At 29.1% G+C, this 19,253-nt stretch overlaps 1 protein-coding gene across 1 annotated transcript in view; it reads right to left on the bottom strand.

Moving 5' to 3' along the window:
- The window catches only part of Hel25E (ATP-dependent RNA helicase 25E), a 46,145-nt gene that overhangs the window by 13,382 nt on the left and 13,510 nt on the right, over positions 1 to 19,253 (bottom strand). The window contains exons 6-7 of the mRNA XM_016047848.4: positions 11,707 to 11,838; positions 8,954 to 9,063 (exon numbers count right to left, since the gene is read on the bottom strand). Coding sequence (XP_015903334.1) covers positions 8,954 to 9,063; positions 11,707 to 11,838 — 242 coding nt within the window. The remainder of the gene's footprint in view (positions 1 to 8,953; positions 9,064 to 11,706; positions 11,839 to 19,253) is intronic.

The raw sequence follows: 19,253 nt of genomic DNA on the forward strand, positions 1-19,253 counted from the left end.
AAAAAAAAAAAAGAAATCACAATTTTAAATTAAAGTTATGGTTTGCTAACTGAAACTTTGTTATGGTTTGCTAACAGGGTACAGGGGTCTGTGGAAGCCAAATTTACTAACGTTTATTGGTACCTTTACAAATTCAACTTTAGGAAAAATGATAGAATAATCACACAAAATACTTTTTCTTAAAATTTTATTTTAAGGAAGAAACGAAAAATCCATATTTTTAATATATTTGTGTTGATTTTTTAATATAATTTTTAATTTTCACAAATTAGGTACCTCTCAGAAAAACACAGACAGATCCCTGAAGTATTCTTTAAATTCTCTACTTCATCTAGTCTTTAAATTTTAATCATGCATTTGTTTCAAAATGGTTGCTATACATTCAAAGCCATGTATTATAATGAAAAATTATTTTAGTTAGAGCTTCTAAAATATTGTTACAATATAATTTTAATATTAAGTTAATTTGATTAAACATTTATAATTTTTTTCATCATAAATTAAAGTTCTTACAGTGTATTTGAATAAAAATAATCTGATTTAAATAAAAAAAATCAGATTTAAATAAAAAAAATCTGATTCTTTTGATTTTTTTTAAAAAAAAATTTAAAAAAATCACGAACCCTGCCTCAAATACACCTCTATTTTTTTTTTTTTTTTTTAGTTTGCTTACACATCAGAAAACAGGAAGCAGCGACGCCTGAATTACGAAAATACGAGTCATCTGGAAGACGGATAAAAATACGGAAAATCTTATTTTTTGCGCGTAAAATCGGAGAAAATAGCTAAAATAAGTAAAAATGAGGAAGGGTTAGCAGCTAGGAATAATAAAAGCGGCTGTGTGTGTGTCTGTCTGTCTGTAATCACAATATATCGCCCCAGAAGCCTCGCCAAGGCACGAAACTCGGCACATAATTGTGTTTTGACATAATGAAGAAGTATTTTTTTTCTTTTTCAAAAATTTTGATTAGTTATTTAGTTATCAGTCATTTTGTAAGTCTATGCTTTTCGTCTGCTTTTTCGTCTTCAAAGAGCCATATTCAAAAAACTATTAAAAAATGCATATACTTTTCCCCACTCTTATAAATGCATGCTAATGCGAACCTTACAATTGAAATATTAATTTTCGACAACTTAAACCAATGATATACGAAGGAATTAATAATTTAATTGTAAAGTTCGCATTAGTTTACATTTATTAAAGTGGAGAAAAGTTTAACTTTTGTATTAAAAATGTGGCAACATATTCGATACGTAAATAGAACGCTTCGCTTTGATATATTTGTCGCTGTTCATAATTGTTATAATAAGTTTTTCTTCTTCTTTCCACTCTCTATTTTTTTTTTTCTTAAGCGAAGACGATAATTTTTGTAGCGATATTGTAGTACTTTGTACAACTAAAAATTCTTTTCACAACACTTTAAAAATATTTACTTTATTTTCTTTATATATACAGAGAACAGTCGGCAAAGAATTCGATTAGGTTGAAAAACATTTTGCTAAAAAGGAACGAATTCCAAAAGAAAAAATAAGCAACTTAAAGAATAAAAATGCTGATGCCAACCAATTTTTTGAAAGTTAACTTAGAAATAACAAACCAAACGATGTTAAATAACAAACCAAACGATGTTAACAAAATGACGTAGAAAGCGCAACTAGATCAAAATTATACAAGCACAACTAGATCAAATTATAATACCTGAGTGCTTGACGTAACAGATATAGAAATAGAATTTGATACCATAAAAAATTATATAGAAATAGAAATTGATACCATAAAAAATTTATTCGTTTTCGTGTTCTTTTCATGTATTTAGCATTTTAGTTTTTTTTTTCTTAAGCGTTGTAGCTATATAATTTCAAACATCCTCAAGAGCTATAACACATCTGCAGCAGAACTGGATATGAAGACAAAATTGCAGGACAGGAACACTTTAATTGTCCACTAATCTTCAGATTTCCTGCTATGTTTTAAAAAACTTTATTTGTGAAAAGTAAGTCAGAGAGGCGGACATCTGGCTGCCTTAGACGGCTAGTATACAAATAAAAATTCAGATAGAAAAATTATGAAACTTGTGAGAAAAATAAAAAATATTCTTTTCAGTATTTTTAAATTTATTTCTGTAATACTGTAAGCTTCCGGAGAAACTCAGGAGCTCCTTTGTTATATAATATTTCTCAACATATTTTGTTGCTTGATAATTTCTGAATCAAGAACATTCAGTTCTGTAGCAGCAGTTTTCCTCAATTTCTTAATTTCAAATCATCTATCTTTTCTTTTATTCGTTTTCGAGGAATTTCAGCTTTTTTATTCTTTCGTTTTTTTGCTTCTAATGCATGTCTCCATCTTGTTCTAGATCCCTTTACAGCATCTAGCATTTTTTCATTAATGTCTATGTTTTTTATTCCATTTATAAATGAAATATAATCATACACACACCTTTGTGAAATAATAGAGTCTTCATTGAGGTTTTCAACCAATTAGCTTTTATTGATTGAAAACCCCCCTTCGACTGTTGCGTTACCATGAGAGGATAAGAGCAATTTTTTTCATAATCATCCACAAATTTTCATTTTTTTCCCTTGTGCAAATATTTCGAAGAAAAAAAAAATCTAATCTCTTTTGCTGTGGATAAAACTTCAAGAAACTCTTTTGCTCTTCTTTTTTTTTGGCAGCATCACAAAACAGTAAAAACAGTCTGCTGTTTTAGCTACTATTGTCTGTAAACCAGTTATTCACACAAAGAGCAATAAGCCTAGCAACCCTATCAAAAATTCCTTATCATTGGATAAACAGGAGGAAAATTGCTAACAGGACAGGTTCTACCAGGAAAAGAGGAATATTATTATGACGAAATTACATATTTTGAATTACAGAATTTTTCCTTGAAACTTTATTTTTGCATGTCAGTCTTTGAATGAACTATAGTTTTTTTTTCTCCCTAACTTTATGAATATGTAAGAAAAATCCTAGCTTTTCCTGACTTTTTAGCTTAATTTTAGAATAGCCTGACTTTTGCAGGTGAAACAGATTAACTTTAATGCCAACAGATGGCGCTCTGACTGAATGAATATTAATGTTTTTATTTTGTTTCATTGTTGATTTCTATAGGTTCGATGAAAGAATGATCGTATATGTTATGTCCGTCCTCTTCTTATTAAATATGTTTTATTATTAGAGTTCGTTTTCTTTTGAAGACAAGCGACTCAGTATCGAAGTCTGGTAAATAGGTAACATTCAGGTAGGAAAGAATATTTGAATTATTTCTATTATAGCAGGTTTTCCTGACCGTGTAGGATCCCTGCACTACAGTGAAACCTGCCAAGTTGACCACCCTTGTAAGTTTGGCACCTACATAAGTTGACCTCAATTATCAAGAACGGAATTTTTCCTATATAATATAAAGAAGCAAAACCTTTGTAACTTGACCATCTGTCTATCTTGTATGTTGACCACTGAAATAAGTCAATTTTGTCTAGAAGTATGAAATTCTATTCTAAAACCCTCATAAGTTAACCAGAAAAAAAAAAAAAAACAGAAAATTTTCTGCAATTTTGGCAATGAATGTTAAAATTTCACTTGTTTGGTGAAACAGTGTAAAAAGCTAATCTAAACCCTTTTGTGAATTTACCATCAGGGGAAACTGTAAGGGGTCAGCTTTTGACCATTTCTTTCATCCGTTCATTGAAAACAGGTGTGTTAGTTGAAAAGTTGCTCTTCCAGTTGCAATAGTGAGCATTTGAATAAATGAATGCTCTGAAATATGCTTTAATCCTTTATTTATGGTCTTTGATCTTTAAGTGTAGTAAGGAAATTTTAAAGTGTTCAAATAATTTTATTTTGTTAAAATTTTCAAATTACATGTTTTCGTGTTCTGATATTTTAAGAAATTATATTTATTAAATACTTCACATGCATAACTAACAAAATAATTTTTAAAACAAAAATTAGTTAAATATTAGAATTATATGTATCAAATTGAAGTTCATTCAGGTTTAAACACATTTCTTAAGATATTCATTTGCATATTTTCTGAATAAAATTTTCAAGTCAAGTAAAAAAAAAAATTAAATGTATAGCAACATGATATAGGAAACGAAAAAGTGAACAGTGACCCACCCCCTCTATAAGTTGACCACTAAAACAATGCACCACAAGCGGTCAACTTACACAAGTTTTACTGTATATTTATTCATTTATTAATTTTTGCTTAAAGGGAAATATGTAATATTTTAAGACTTCTATTAACATTAGTTTAATTACAATATAATAGTATGCATTATATATAAACTAGAAATTATGGAAGAAGTATTACATTAAAAGAACTTTTGTTCTTCTGGTATTTTTTCGATTTCACGTGTTCGACTACATCAGTTTTACCATAATGCCCAGTGCTAAAGTCACTTTTACATACGTTGCAACGTACATCATGTACTCCAAAATTCGATTTAGAAATAAATGGTAATTCAAGAGAATAAGACTCATTGAAGAATAAGGCTTGTTTGTATTGTTTTTGTTCAGCCATAATAAATGGACAAGGCAAAACTAATCAGCAAATACATATCGCCATAAACCAATTGCTCTTTTGCTTTCGCGCAGGCAAACAGGAAGTCACGTGGTAACTGGAAAGATCTTGCAACAGAAGCTGAATTCTTTCTCTCATTGATAGAAGAGAGGAGAAATCCATTAAGTCACACTGCAAGCGGGCTTCTAAGGCCATAACTAGGAGCATCAATGCCCGACTCAAAGACAATACTAGCTATCGGCCAGACGGGGAAAAAGAGGAAGATCTTATCTCCTGCGCATAAAAAATAGCTAAAATAAGTAAAAATGTGTAAAGCTTCTGCAAAATGTGGAAAGGTTGGCAGCTATGCCTATATAACATTAAAAAAACTCTTATTGTGTCCCCAAAGTATGTAGGTCCTCGATATAATATATCCCTCTGCACCAATATACGGTTCTCAAAATATTATTGTAGTGAGGTTTTACTGTATATTATTTTACTTCGTAAGTTTAATCTTTATTGTACCCAGTATTCAGAAATAGTTCTGCTGCGGGCCATAAAATAATTCATCAATCATTTAAATCTTTATGAAATAAAATTTAGAATGCAAATTAAGTTAACATTAATTTCATACTATTCAGTATCTTATAATGTATGGGTGCCACTCTAAATTTTTTTTTTAAAGACTGATCTTGACCTATTAACATGATCTAGAGTTACTGAGCAGAATTTTTCAGAAATTTAAAGCTCAGTTTGGATGACCCAAATATTATATTAATGAATTGATAAATTTTTTTAAAAAAGAAATTTATTTTCTTTATTTTAAAGGAAACAAAACGAAAGTAACAGCTTTTTACATCAATCTCCATAGGAATTTTTCTCCCAGAAGCTATTCCTATCTCAACCTATTTTCAGGGCATCTGCTACATTTTAGATTTTCAAATTCATTACTTTTCATGATTTTCCATGACTAATTCCAAGAATTTTTCATGACTTAGCGAAGTTACTATTTTCTCCAACAAAAACACAACAAATTAAAAAAAGCATTATAATAACATTAATTGAAATGATAGGTATAACCAAAACTGCTATACTCTGCATCTTCTCATTTATGGATTTTAAATTTAAAATACAGAGTAAAGAAAGAGTTGAAACAAAAAAATAGCTAAAAAGAATACAAAAACAAATAATTTTTCTCCCATAGAATTATATTCTAAAGATACTTTTCTTGTTCATCTGAAAGGAATACTCCTGATTTTTCTGTTCTCATTTCGGAATAAAAAAAAAATTCGCCAATGACTGGTTTGCTTCAACTAGAATTTTAAATTGATAAAATTAAAAAAAATAAATAATAAAAATTCGTAAGTAACAGAAGATTTTAAAAGATAATTCCATCTAGAAATAATGTTTTTACTTTCATTTTTTGAAAGAACACCATAATTTTTAAAGAACATGATAAAATAATTTTATATTCTAATAAAATATGCCTGAGTGGTGATTTTGTTAGGAATTCTGATATTTGGAACAAGACGAAATTGTGGGAGGGAGGGGGGAAGATTACATTTTAAAAATTAGATTTTTCGGAAGAGGTGCAAGTGGCAAAACATGGTTTAGGAGCAACAAAGAAAGCAATTTTGGAGCAGGATAAAAGGAATTAAAACAAGAATTTAATAGCAAGAGTTTGAGTGGCTCATATAATTTTTTAAATTAATAATTACATTATTTAAGGTTATTGAGTGTATTTTCTTAAAATTTAAATAAATGTTATTTGTAATAGTATATACAACAAAACAGTAACAAGATTAATATTGATCATACCGAATTTATAAAAATACGTTAAGAATTAAGCAAACTTTAATAAATTTATATTTCAAATGTAAATTAGTGAATGACCCCTAAATTTTTAAAATTTAAAATTGGTTATCTAGTACAGTATTTTATTAATGAAATGATTAAAAAATTTTTTTTTTTAAATGCAAATACAATGAGAAGCAAAAAAAAAAGTTCAGAAATAAATAATTATACTGTCCCTACACTCATAATGTTTAAGAAATCTGTGATAATTAAATTTTTTTATATCAATTGTTTTAAATCAAATCATTAAGAGATGAATTAAAGTATTTTTGAATGACAAATTTGAAAAAACATAAGATTTTTTTGCTACTTTAAAAATTCGGAAAGCCCCTCTCTTCATACTTATTTAAAATCTTGCCTCTAAATATTATAAAGTTTTTTCCTAAATCAAAATAAGAGCACTGAAAATTTTAAAAGTAATAACACAATAATAAAATGCAATTAGTAAAAAAAATATTAGTAAAATAAAAAAGTAATTAAAAAATTTTTTTTTTTAAAAACCAATATCAGTTAGTGGATGGTCCCTCAGATAAAATTAACCTTTAAGAAACTCAATTCTTATTTATTATATTAAATGAAGAAAAGGGAGATGGAAATTTGGAGGTTATGATGTTTTGTGATTCTTGACTGCTCTGAGGATCAACATGAGAATATGTACTTAGTGAATGGTCCCCAAGTTAATTCCAAGATCATGGGTACTATTCTATAAATTGAATAGAGCAAGAAAGCCATTAGCTTGCCATTGACGAAGACGATGGCACTTCAATAACGATGAAATTAACAAGAGATATAAAATTTTCTTTTGCTTTCAAAATTTGGCAATGTTTAGTTGGTCCCCGAAAATTCGAGGGAAGTTTCGGTTCCATTTCAGAGAGTGGAAAAGGAAACCTGAAATTGAGAATATCTTGCAAAATGAAGCAGAGTTGCATATGAGAGTGCAAGAATCCTTTCCACCTAATCCAGAGCAACCCCCCCCCCTACATGGTAGTAGCTGGGTTGCGCACTTGCAACACTGGACAGGGCTTAATCCAGGGCGATTTTGGTACCGTTTTCGGTACCTTCACAAAATTAAAAAAAAAATCGGTACCTTCACAAAAAAAAAATCAGTACTTCAACAAACTTTGGAAAAAAAAAAAAAAAAAAAAAAAAAAAAAACATCTTCACGAAAATAAAAAAGAAAGTTAGAAGGAATTAAAGTGCTGAATAGTTTTCCGAGCGGTTCACGGAAAAGTGGATTCACAGTGAACGCCGTATGGTACGCCATCGGACGGCGTTCCGCGCAAGCGCACTAGCTCGAAAATAGGCTTGATATGCTGACGTCACTTCTCCTAAATACGCCATTCAATCGGGGTGAGTGGTGAAGTTTTTATACTAGGCAACGGGCTAAATTGTGCCAGCGCGTAAACAACTCAACTCATTTTCCCAGACAAGTGTTTTTGTTATGATGTAGTGTAAAACGTGTTCTATTCGTATTTTTTAACAAGATGTATGAAAAGTTTTTATAATGAAGCGAGGAAGAAATTTAAGTGGAGCGGGTGGCTCACGGAATAGCGATTATTAAAGAAGCGTTTACGCACGATCGATAGTATAGGAACGAAATCAATTAAAACATTTTTTCAGTCTGAAAAAACTGAGGAGAAACCGTCACAACAGTCGCCGTCTGAAAAAACCGTCACAGTTGATAACGAGGCACAGTGTATTAAAAATGCTACGGAACCAATGATTGAAGAGCATAACAATTCAAGTTTTGCTACAAAAAAAAAAAGTTTTTTTTATTTTTTATCAATACTTAATTTTCACAAAAATAATTTTTTTCACAAAAATAGGTACTAGGATTGAAAACCTGGATTAAGCCCTGCTGGAGACCTATAGCAAAAATCATGACAAATTTTTAAATTAATTTAAAGTAACATACATATTTATCTAAATACACTAAGTTTTGAAAGTAGGGGTTATGTTTATTTGCGTATTATGTATTAATATTTATGAGTAAAAAAAATTTTCTACATGAGGTCTTAATGAGGTTTTTTTTAAAATTATTTATTTTATTTTTCTTTTATAAAAAAAGGCCCATCCGGGTGGGTCAAAAACTGTAAAACTAGCAATGATTATAATGCCAAATACCAATCTGCAAAGTATGCAACACTAAATAAAAGCGATTATTACATTTTCATCATCTTTAAGTATTAAATAAAAAAGAATTCTATTTTAGATGAAAGTGATTATAATAAAAGAAAAATATCACAAAAAGGTTCCTTATTACTTGGATTTGCATTTTTTAAATCTGAAAAAAAAAAAAAAAAAAAAAAAATTGAGTTTAAAAGATAATTCACTCTAGAAATGTTTTTTCTTTCATTTTTTGAAAGAACAGCAAAATTTTTAAAGAACACAAAAACATTTTATATTTTAATAAAATACGACTGTTCTAGTGGGGATTTTGTTACAAATTCTGAACACCATGAAGTTGATAGTTAAGATGATTGCTAGATAAGTTTGATGAATTGATAGAATATGATTTCTCATGACTTTCCAGGTGAGCACATACATTAAATGTGACATTTTAAGGACTGTTTTAATGAAAATGCTAACATTACCTATCTTCTTGTGTCATAGCGCGATGAATAGCAATTGCAGGGAAATTCTGCTCCACCAGAAGTTGTGCCAGGGCCATGCACCTAGGTACAGTTCGAACAAAGATTACCACCTACAACAACAATTATATTATTATATCACAAATTATATATCTATTATAAGCAAACAAAATTACAAAAAACAGGGTGAAAGTTTTCAACAAAGAATTATTAATAATAATAAAAAAAAAGAATTCCTTGTATTTTCCTGTTCATATTATACACACTATATTATGAGGAAACTGGGTCACTGCCCTCAGCTATTACTAGAATAGCGATGCTAGCTTTAGTTACTGGAAATAAGGGACAGCTCAAAACCAAAAGAAATAACGCTAATAAATTAAACAGTTTAGTAAAGCTGAACGAACGTCTTCAAATATCTCATAGATTGCGCTTTGAAAGGTCTGCATTTGTTAAAACACAAAAATTACCTTTTATTTTAGATGATTTTTAAATTCCCTGTATTTTCCAGGTTCTCCCTGAAGTGTCAACCCACAATACATATGATAAATGTGTCTCAAATAATGATAGGAAAGACCTTCTAATAAGAATGGATTTAAATTATAGCAGGGTTCCCACTCAAGTTCAAAAAAATAAATAAAATAAAAAATTCCCAGTGTTTTCCCTGTACATATTACACACAATATATTAAGAGGTAGCAACAATAACTGTGCTCTTGTGTCAGTGGCGCCCCCCCCCCCCCCAATTGAAAAAAATAAAATAAAAATAATTTTTTCAATAGTTAATAAAAGAAATAAACATACCCCCTTAAATATTTTAAAAATTAATTAAGGGGGCTTCTACGAGTTTTTTTACTTCGTCAAACTGTTACAGAAGATCTTATAGCTATTTGTGAAACTGCAGAGTTTTAAGCAGGGTATCAAAATTCGCCATACAAGTAGATGAAGCTACTGATGTAGCTAAAGAAGCACATTTAATTGCATATGTTCGATATGTTGACGATACTAATATAATTGAAGATATCTTATTTTGCTAACCAATTCCTGACAGAGCCACATCCAATGAAATTTTCAAAATAACAGATTTTTTGAAGAGAACGACATAATGTGGAATAATTGCATTGGGCTCTGTACTGACGGTGCATAATCAATGGCGGGACACAAAACTGGTCTTCAAACACTAGTTAAAATGAAAACACCCGAGGTTCTCTGGACGCGCTGCATGCTCCACCGAGCTGCCCTCGTATCAAAAACTATAAGCGAGGAACTTAACATAGTTTTTGCAAAAGTAACGAAAATTATAAATTACATAAAAAGCAGTCCATTAAAAGCAAGGTTGTTAGCAAAACTGTGTGAAGATATGTGAGCTAATTACATGTCACGTCTGTACTATAGTGAAGTGCGCTGGACTCAAAGAAGAAATTGCTATGTTTCTCAAGGAAAATGAAGACGGCAATATGTTTAGGGTTGATAATTTTATTGTTAAACTTACATATTTGGTTGACATTTTTGAAAAATTGAGTGTTCTTAATAAATCAATGCAAGGACCACAAATGCATTTGCTTACACAATAAGACAAGGTGAAAGCATTTATTAAAAAAGTGGAGTTATGGAAATCAAATTTGCAAAAAAATAAGATTAACATGTTTCCACGTTTAAATTTATGCGCCCGAGATAACATAGAAGCAAACAAAAATCTCTTTGTGGAACACTTGAATGATTAGTTGCTTCAATTTTCGAATTATTTTGGTTGATTTTATAAAGTTTGCGTGGATACAGAATCCATTTATTGACGAAGATGATGAATTTAGATTGACAAGTATCGAAAAAGAGAAATTGATTGAATTATCTTGTGATACTACATTAAAACATAAATTTCAGACTGTATCTCTGGATCAATTCTAGTTAAATCTTCATACAGAATTATAACACTTTGTCAAACAAAGCTTTGAAAGTACTGTTGCCATTTGCAACATCATATTTATGCAAAATGGGTTTTTCTGCCTTGGCTGCAATGAAATCCAAATATTGAGCTCGTTTAGTTGTAGAAAAAGAGCTATGAATAGCTATATCGTCATAAACACCAAGATTTGATAAACTTTGTGCTAATAGACAAGCACATCCATCTCATTAAAAACAATAATAAAATATCGTTTTCCATTAGTTTGTATGAATAAATTTTATAAAAGAGAAAATGTTAGTTTTTATTTCATGATATCTCCAGGGGGGGGGGCCCAGTCTATGCCCCCCCCCGAAAAATTCCTGGATCTGCCCCTGTCTTATGTGAACTATAGTGGGCTAACTGCATTTATTAGTCTTAATTGCGGGGAAACGGAAATTGCGGGCTAAACATACTTACGAATACTATAGTAAATGAAATAGTTAAGTATAGCTGAAATATCATGGTTAAGTATCACGTCAATTTTCATCAAAAGACTGATTTTTTTAACTTCTAAATTGCCAAATATTAGATTACGAAGTAAGGGGAAAATATTAATTGAATGAAGATGGAACAATTGTAATAGATGCTAAAAATATTTAATAACTGATAATTCTAAGACTGCTTATTTTCTAGTTATGGCATAGGATATCCCTGCTTTTTAGAGTCAAAATAAAATTCTCTGACAAGTTCAGGTTTTTCCCTGACCTACGGTAGCCCTGTTATTAATTTAATTCAAAACAAAAAGATACTAAGAGAAAGTCTTGAATCCTGAGTAATCATAAATGTTGTTGAGAGTGAGAAAAAAAAAACAGTACCTGGTTAAATTCAAGAAGATCAAGAAGCTCAAATAATTTCCGGTTTTTTTCATTGTCCTTTAACTTCACGTAATATTGTTGCAGTCCATGAAGGGTTAACTTAGCTTCATCGTCCACGTACACTTCCATCGGCTGTAATGATAGCTCAAATTTATAGCTAAAGGGCTGGACTATCCAGTCTTTAGTTATAAGAGAAGGACATTGTCATTTAAATAGTTATGAATTATAATTAGTTAAATGACTTTTAAAATCAACCATGCCTTATTTAAATAATATGCATTACTTAAGAATGTCATTTCTTTTTTCATAAAAATAAACAATTATTTGAAAGTAATTCTGACACTTAAAAAAATTCTGATATTAAATGCACTAGAACTTAACACATCAAAAGGCTTAAAAAGTATATTGTGTATTTAATCATTCTAATAATTAAAAGCATTTAAATGTAAACACAAAGTAAAAAAAAACATCCATAAAATAAACAAAAGGCTCCTCGCAACAGAAATATAGTCAAATCCAGTTTTACAGAAATCCAAAATACTCAACGTAACAAATATTTTCTGAATTTCCAAATAAATCTCCATAGAAAAAATGGATTAAAAATACCGATATTACGAAAATGGTAATTCGATTTAACGAAATAATTCAAATATTTTTGCATCTTTAAAATGAAAAGGGACAAGTCGAAAAAGACAAATCACTCGGAAGGGACCACTCTGTAACCCCAACCCGTTCATGTTTGCAGAAGTAAAAATACATGTGGTTTCTAAAAAAAAGAATGATTCCTAACTCAGTTGTTTGAAATGTGCAATAATTTGGAGAAGTCCTTAATTTCTACTAGGTAGAAATCATTTGGACAGAAAAAAATTTACGGATTACGTAATTTCTAACAGCTAAGTGATAATAAATTCACTGTTTTAGTGGGCTTTCAAAATATCACAATTTTATATTTTCTACACATAGAGTACAAAATAGATCAAAACTAATTAAATGCAATATTCATAATTTTTTCATTTGAAGAATTCCAATGTAACAAAATCATTTCGGTTAATATGCTGCCGGAATTCGTAATGTCAGCATTAGGAATTAATGCTACTGCCAACTGCAGAGTGATTGCTCTAGTCCAGAGATATTAGCTAAAACGGGATTCGACCATATAACAAAGTGGGTTACAGTCACACATGCACAGTAGCTCATTATTTCAAAAAACTAAACGGAGCTGAAATGTTTGCATGCAATAAATTCAGGTCTATTTAAACTTTGAATTATTGTAATAGTATAATGTATTTTATTGTATTGTATAATGTATTGTCACCTCTTAAAATTAAGAGGTTGGTCGACAGTAAGCAGTGATTTGGCTAATAACAATGAATACTTCGCTTACAATTATTATTATATTTGTCTTAAGTTAGGCATAATTGTATTTTATAATAAATCATAGTAAAAATTTAGATATAATTTAAAAAATTTTATAACAAAACATAATAATTGAAAAGTTTTAATGTATAACTTAAAAGTTCGTGTATTGGTATGGAAACCTTACAACCAAAAACTATTTAGTAATTTATTTTATTCAGTAATTTAAAAGTGGCTAAGAAATAAATAAGCTACATTATATTATATTTAGGCAATAATAATAATGTGAACTTTAATTGTTTAAAAACTGCATAAAACATTCCTTAAACTACACTTAAAAGAATAGTGTTACTTTTATTATATACTAGGGCAGGTAAATGCACCAGTAAAAGGAATTACTTTATTTCATTAAATAGTTATTGATACATTATTACGATTATTATTTAAATATATTAACCTGTTAACAGAATCAATTTTAGTCATCGATCAAGATTATCAGGAAAGATCAAATTTAAATCAGGCAGAATTATCAACAGAAATTTTTTAAAAATATTTTATATCATTAACATTTTACATTATCTACCTCCCGTCCTCTTAATGCTACAGCTCAATGTCGGCTGAATGTTCAGTATTCCGTGTTACAGCCAAACCGCGCTTCACGCCACCACTAGTTACAATTAATTCTAAATTTCTTTTCAAATTAACTACAATTTTCAATCAAATTATAAATTCTCTGACAAGAGATAAAATAAAAGTTGATAGCATCCCCCTCCCTTTAAGGACACACTATACATAAAGAATCCTTAATTATCTTTCATAACTACCATCATTAAACCAATCGGCAAGCCATAGTTTTACTGAAAGATAAACAGGGCATAGAAATGGGTTAGAAGAACAAACCAAATACCTCAAATTTAAAAAAACCAAACAAGAATTTTTGAATCACAGCTGCCAACATGGATAAGAAAAAATCCAGTAGATATTACGAAGAATAATAAATTTCATGATAATTGTTGCATAACGTACTAAATATTTTACACATAAGGAATTATAGAAAAACTACAATATTTTCAAGTTATGATTGACATTAAAGATACTTTAAATGTTATATATAAACTCATAATTTCGAATATTAATAAGCATTCAATTCATCAAAGATAGTTAAAAGATTTCTTTCATTAATTTAAAAAGAGAGTTCAGAACAAAAATAAATTGAATATTTTCTAACAAAAGTATTGAACTGATTTCCATAAATTAGGTTATCGACATTATAGAAATATTCTAACAAGCAATCAATAATCTGTACAAAAATTCTATTTCAATAGGGATTTTTTTAGGAAACTTACTAAATTTAAGGGAATTTTCTAAAATGTACAAAAACCTGGACAATTTTAATTAAACCAGTAAACCAAGAGAAATTGGCAAAATCTTTTAGTCTACTGGAAAATCCAGTAGAGTTGGCAGCTATGCTGGAGGAACTATCGAAAATTTAATGTTCTGCAATTTTACATAACACAAATAATTTTATAGTTCACTTTTTGTAACACTAGTCATTAACCAACAGATTTCCATTGCATGATACAATAATAAGAAATTTACATCAGTTATTACACTTAACAAGAAAGCATGCAAAATATTTCACTTTTTTGCACAATATTTTCAACCATCTTCCAAAAAAAAACATTTTACTTTACAATCTTTACTAATTGCCCTTGCAGATAACAAGGGGTGCCACTCGTCAAATATTATATGTATAAAAAAAAACTTCATGTAAGATTTATAAGTCATGAGATGTTGAATCATCACGTTATTTCAAATCACAATAATACAGATCATAATGTCTGGGTTACCACAGAAAAAAATTAACAAAATAGTTGCCTTTAAAGCATGAAAATAGTTGCCTTAATAAGAACAAATATTCATCAAAAATAGGACTAGCATTTTATTAAATACCAAGTCATACCATGATCCTTTTAGTCAAATTGGCAGTCAATATAATTTTTATATAAACGTTAGTGCTCTAGCACTACATTTTTATACCAAATTTTTTTTTGAATATTTGCAGAAAATTAAATACTTTTAATTGCTAGAATTCAAAAAAAAAAAAAAATTCTAAAAAAAATTTCTTTTAGCAAACTTGTGTGTGTATATAAATACACAAATAAATAGGAAGTAATTACTCTAATTCATATTCATGCATCATATTATTGTATAAAAAATTAGGTTTTAAAAAACGTGCAGAATTTGTAGCAATAACCATTGAAAAGGCGATTAGGAACGAAATAGACTTACAATGGAAACTGCAAACTGAATAAATTATTAGCAATTCGAGAATGTCAACATTTTCTATTTCTTAAGAAAAAAAAATCAGTGTGTTTAGTAGTCAGGCGACAGGTTTTCTACCCAATTTATGCTTTAAAAAAAAATATCGCTAGAAGTACAGAAAAAACACCTTTTCCTGAAAATAGTTGCTTTTGTAAGCATTTTCAGGCAAAAAAAAATTGCCATAGTCGCCACATGCCGAAAATAGTTGCATTTCAGAACATACAGTTACAGAACGTAATTAGTTGCACATTAAAACCAAATACATAGTGAAAATCGACATGGTACATAAATCTTTGAAAAGGGAACATCAAGCACTTTTTAAAAACCTCCAACGAAAGAATCGCCTTTAAGGGCTTTTAAAAACATTATGCACCAAGCAGTCTAAAGATTTAATATTCTGTTGAAAATATTAACCAGGCTTTATCAGTACTTAATGCTATTCATTAAACAGTTCCAAAAGGAATGAAACACCGTTAAAAAAATCATTGGTTCCCAAATTGGATACTGAATTGTTACTTAGATTAAAAATTGCTTTAGAATCACCTCATGATTTATAAGCTTTGAAGAGTGGCACTCACATTAACAAGTTATTAAGTGTAAATAAGCAGCATCATTTATATATGCATATAATGCTGGTTAGATCAACGGGGATGCCACTCAAATAGGGTAAAAAAATTACCCGTGTTTACACTCTACATATTATATACAACAGGACTGGGTGATAAATTAATACATCAGAATTTACAGGGGTGATTGTGACACGATATTAATGAATAATGAATGAATATAATGAATATTAATGATTATAAGAATTGCGATATTGGATTTAAGAACAAGAATATACAAATTGCAAATCTGGATTTTTGAAACGTGTAAATACAAATAGCGATGCATGACTTTTATATCCCATAAATATGAATAGCGACATTTAAATTTAAATTAGGGTGAATACGAATGGCGACATACGATTTTTAAGAAGCTAGAATACAATTAAAAATTCTTAACTTTTAAATCAGGTAAATACGAAAATCAATGTTTGTTATTAAAATTGAGTGATTATGAATCGCGAAATTAACGGATTCCAACGTTGCTTCAAATATTAAAAGACAAAAATTTGATGAATAAAAAAAATAAAATAAAAATAATTCCGGAAGAGTTGTCTGTATGAAAACGTCTAGTTAATGTGATTTAGCGAAAGGGAACTTTTCAAACTTTAAATTGCTATGAAAATTTCGTCGGATTATAAGTTTTGATTCGTGAACTTCTGCGAACAAATGGTCTTTAAATCCGTGAAAAAATCACATGCCCCGATCCTAGTTTCTATACTAGGAGGGAGGATACAAAAATACCAGAAATTTTCTGAAATGTGTATTATATTTCCGGATGCATCATTGGCATTGATGTCTGCAAGTTCATGTGAAGAGCATTTTCCGCCCTAAGTGTGCAGTGAGAGAAACAAAATTTCCAGTTTGTAAAGGGGAAAGAAAAAAAAAAAATCAAAATTCTCTGTTATTTCAGGTGATTTTAAAATTCCCTATATTTTCCAGTTTTTCCCAGTGGAGTGGCAACCCTGTTTAAAAAGTGTAACAAAAAAAAAAAAAAAACATTCACTTCTAGAGAAAAACAAAACAAAGATATGGATATTTAAAATGCTGCTGCAACATCAACCTGTGCAAATTCTCATACAATTTTCAATCATCAAACAAAACTTTTAGGCACCACATAAACACGAAAAGATAATTATTTCATTCTATCACTAAATATTTAATGAAAATCTTTTTCAAAAGAAACAATAACATTCCAAGAGCCTTAGTAAACTTGTGCAAAAAGGCTCCTAAAATGATTTTTTTATGCTAAATGTAATCATGTTATACTTAACACTAGAAAGACTGAAATTTAGTACATATATACCTATATTGCCCAAAAGCAGTTAAAATGGCAGGATTGTAAAAGAATAAATAAATGTGTAACAAAATTTATTTAAAGTTAATTTTTAATATTTTTTTTCATTATTTACAGTTATATAACAAGTTATTAGTAAATATAAACAATAAAAAAAATTATATGTTGTACAAAATTCTAAGAAATTTTGTCACTATATACATCATTGTTTTTCTAATTGAAATTAAAAGCAGTCAAAATGACTTCCTTAGGCAATCTAGTGTTAAAGTAGCATTCTGCTGTAGTTTATTTAGTTTCCCAACATTTCTTTTATAGGCAACAACAAGCTAGGTTGGCTTTTTAACATTAAATATTGATTTTAAAACAGGAGAAATTATTTGATTATAGATATCCACTTTGCAATATGTTGAATGTCTAACAGATAAAACTGAGTCCCCAGTGGCAGACTTTTTTTTGGGCTTTCTGCAATATACTTCTCTAATACTAATATTTTTCTGCAAGATACTTTTAAAAATAACAAATATATGTTACTAAATTAAAGTAACAAAAGCATCAACTTCAAAAAAAAAAAGTGATTTTTTTATTCTATTGTGGGCTATATTTTGGGGAAAACACTAATTATTTCTTTTTTGTAAATCATCATCTCATTAAAAAATCATGAAATTCGTAGCAGCAAATCAGACTCTTTAAAAAAGAGTTACTAAAAGTGAGTTTTCATTTAGAGATTCAGTTGTCATAAATAATATTATTTTGAAAATATCGGATTTTAAAACTATGTGGAAATCAATATTAACAACTGCATTCATCTTTATTATTCATTGTTCTCAAATGAGAATAGAAAAAGCATTTTATCCCACTCGGATAAGAGAGAAAGGCATCTTTTGAACATAATTCTGAAGAAAAGATAAAATCTTTGGAAAATTTCTGCAGAAAAAAGAAACTTTTTTACTACCCAAAAGAAAAATCTTCCTGCGGCAATGTCGCCATGATTCTGCCACAGAGACTGAGTCATAATAAGTAATTTTATTAACTTCATAGTAAGATAAACAATGGGAGATATAGACACACAGAAAGTTCTTAAAACTGATAACATGTAAAAATTGTTCTCAGAAATCTTAATACAAAATCTTTTTTTCTGTGCTATACTCTATATTTTTTTCTTTATTACAAAATGTACTATATTCTCATTTAGCATAAATTTAAGCAGCTTATATAACTAAAGGAATATAGTATAAATACCTTAAGTCATTGACAATAGATATTTGATAAGGGGTTTTCGCCGTGAGATTTTTATCCACTATTCAAAGAGCCGAAAAACATTGAAAAACTTGTGAACACTAACAATTAGATTGAAAAACTTGCAAATAAATTATAAGAAAAACTTGTTTTGATTAACTGAACTAATTATGGAGTAGATAAACATTTTGCAAACCTTGGTATTTAATGAATTTATATATATATACACACACATTTATATTTCTTTAAACAATTTATCAAAAGCTATTGAAAATTTAAATACATACGTACAAAGTTCACTGAATCACATTAAGACATAATCAACAGTCCAATTAACCCTTTGTGGTTGTACAGTAGGGAACCGATTATCCGGAACGATCGGGACCATCGCTATTCCGGATAACTGATTTTTCTGGCTTTCTGAATGGCTACAAAAAGCAGTTTTTTTTTATTGCTAAACCCAACTGAAAAAAATTTTTTTTTAAAGAAATAATCTTAAAAAGACGAAAAAACGATGGAGTAATACACTAATGATTATTTCCAAAATGATGGTAAGGTAAACATCTTTCAGAAAAGAAGGAAAAATCCTAAAATCTTATGAGGAAAAAAAATTTTTTTTTTTTTTTAAATGGCGGGAAAATTTATCGAATTTTGTTCCGGTTTTTTGGTTTTCCGACTTTCGGATAACGGGTTCTGTACTGTATTAAGTTTATAAATGGGTGTAGGTA

The sequence above is a fragment of the Parasteatoda tepidariorum genome, chromosome 10 (assembly GCF_982258835.1).
Source record: "Parasteatoda tepidariorum strain Cologne lab strain chromosome 10, Ptep-v5.0, whole genome shotgun sequence".
Lineage (NCBI taxonomy): Eukaryota > Metazoa > Arthropoda > Arachnida > Araneae > Theridiidae > Parasteatoda > Parasteatoda tepidariorum.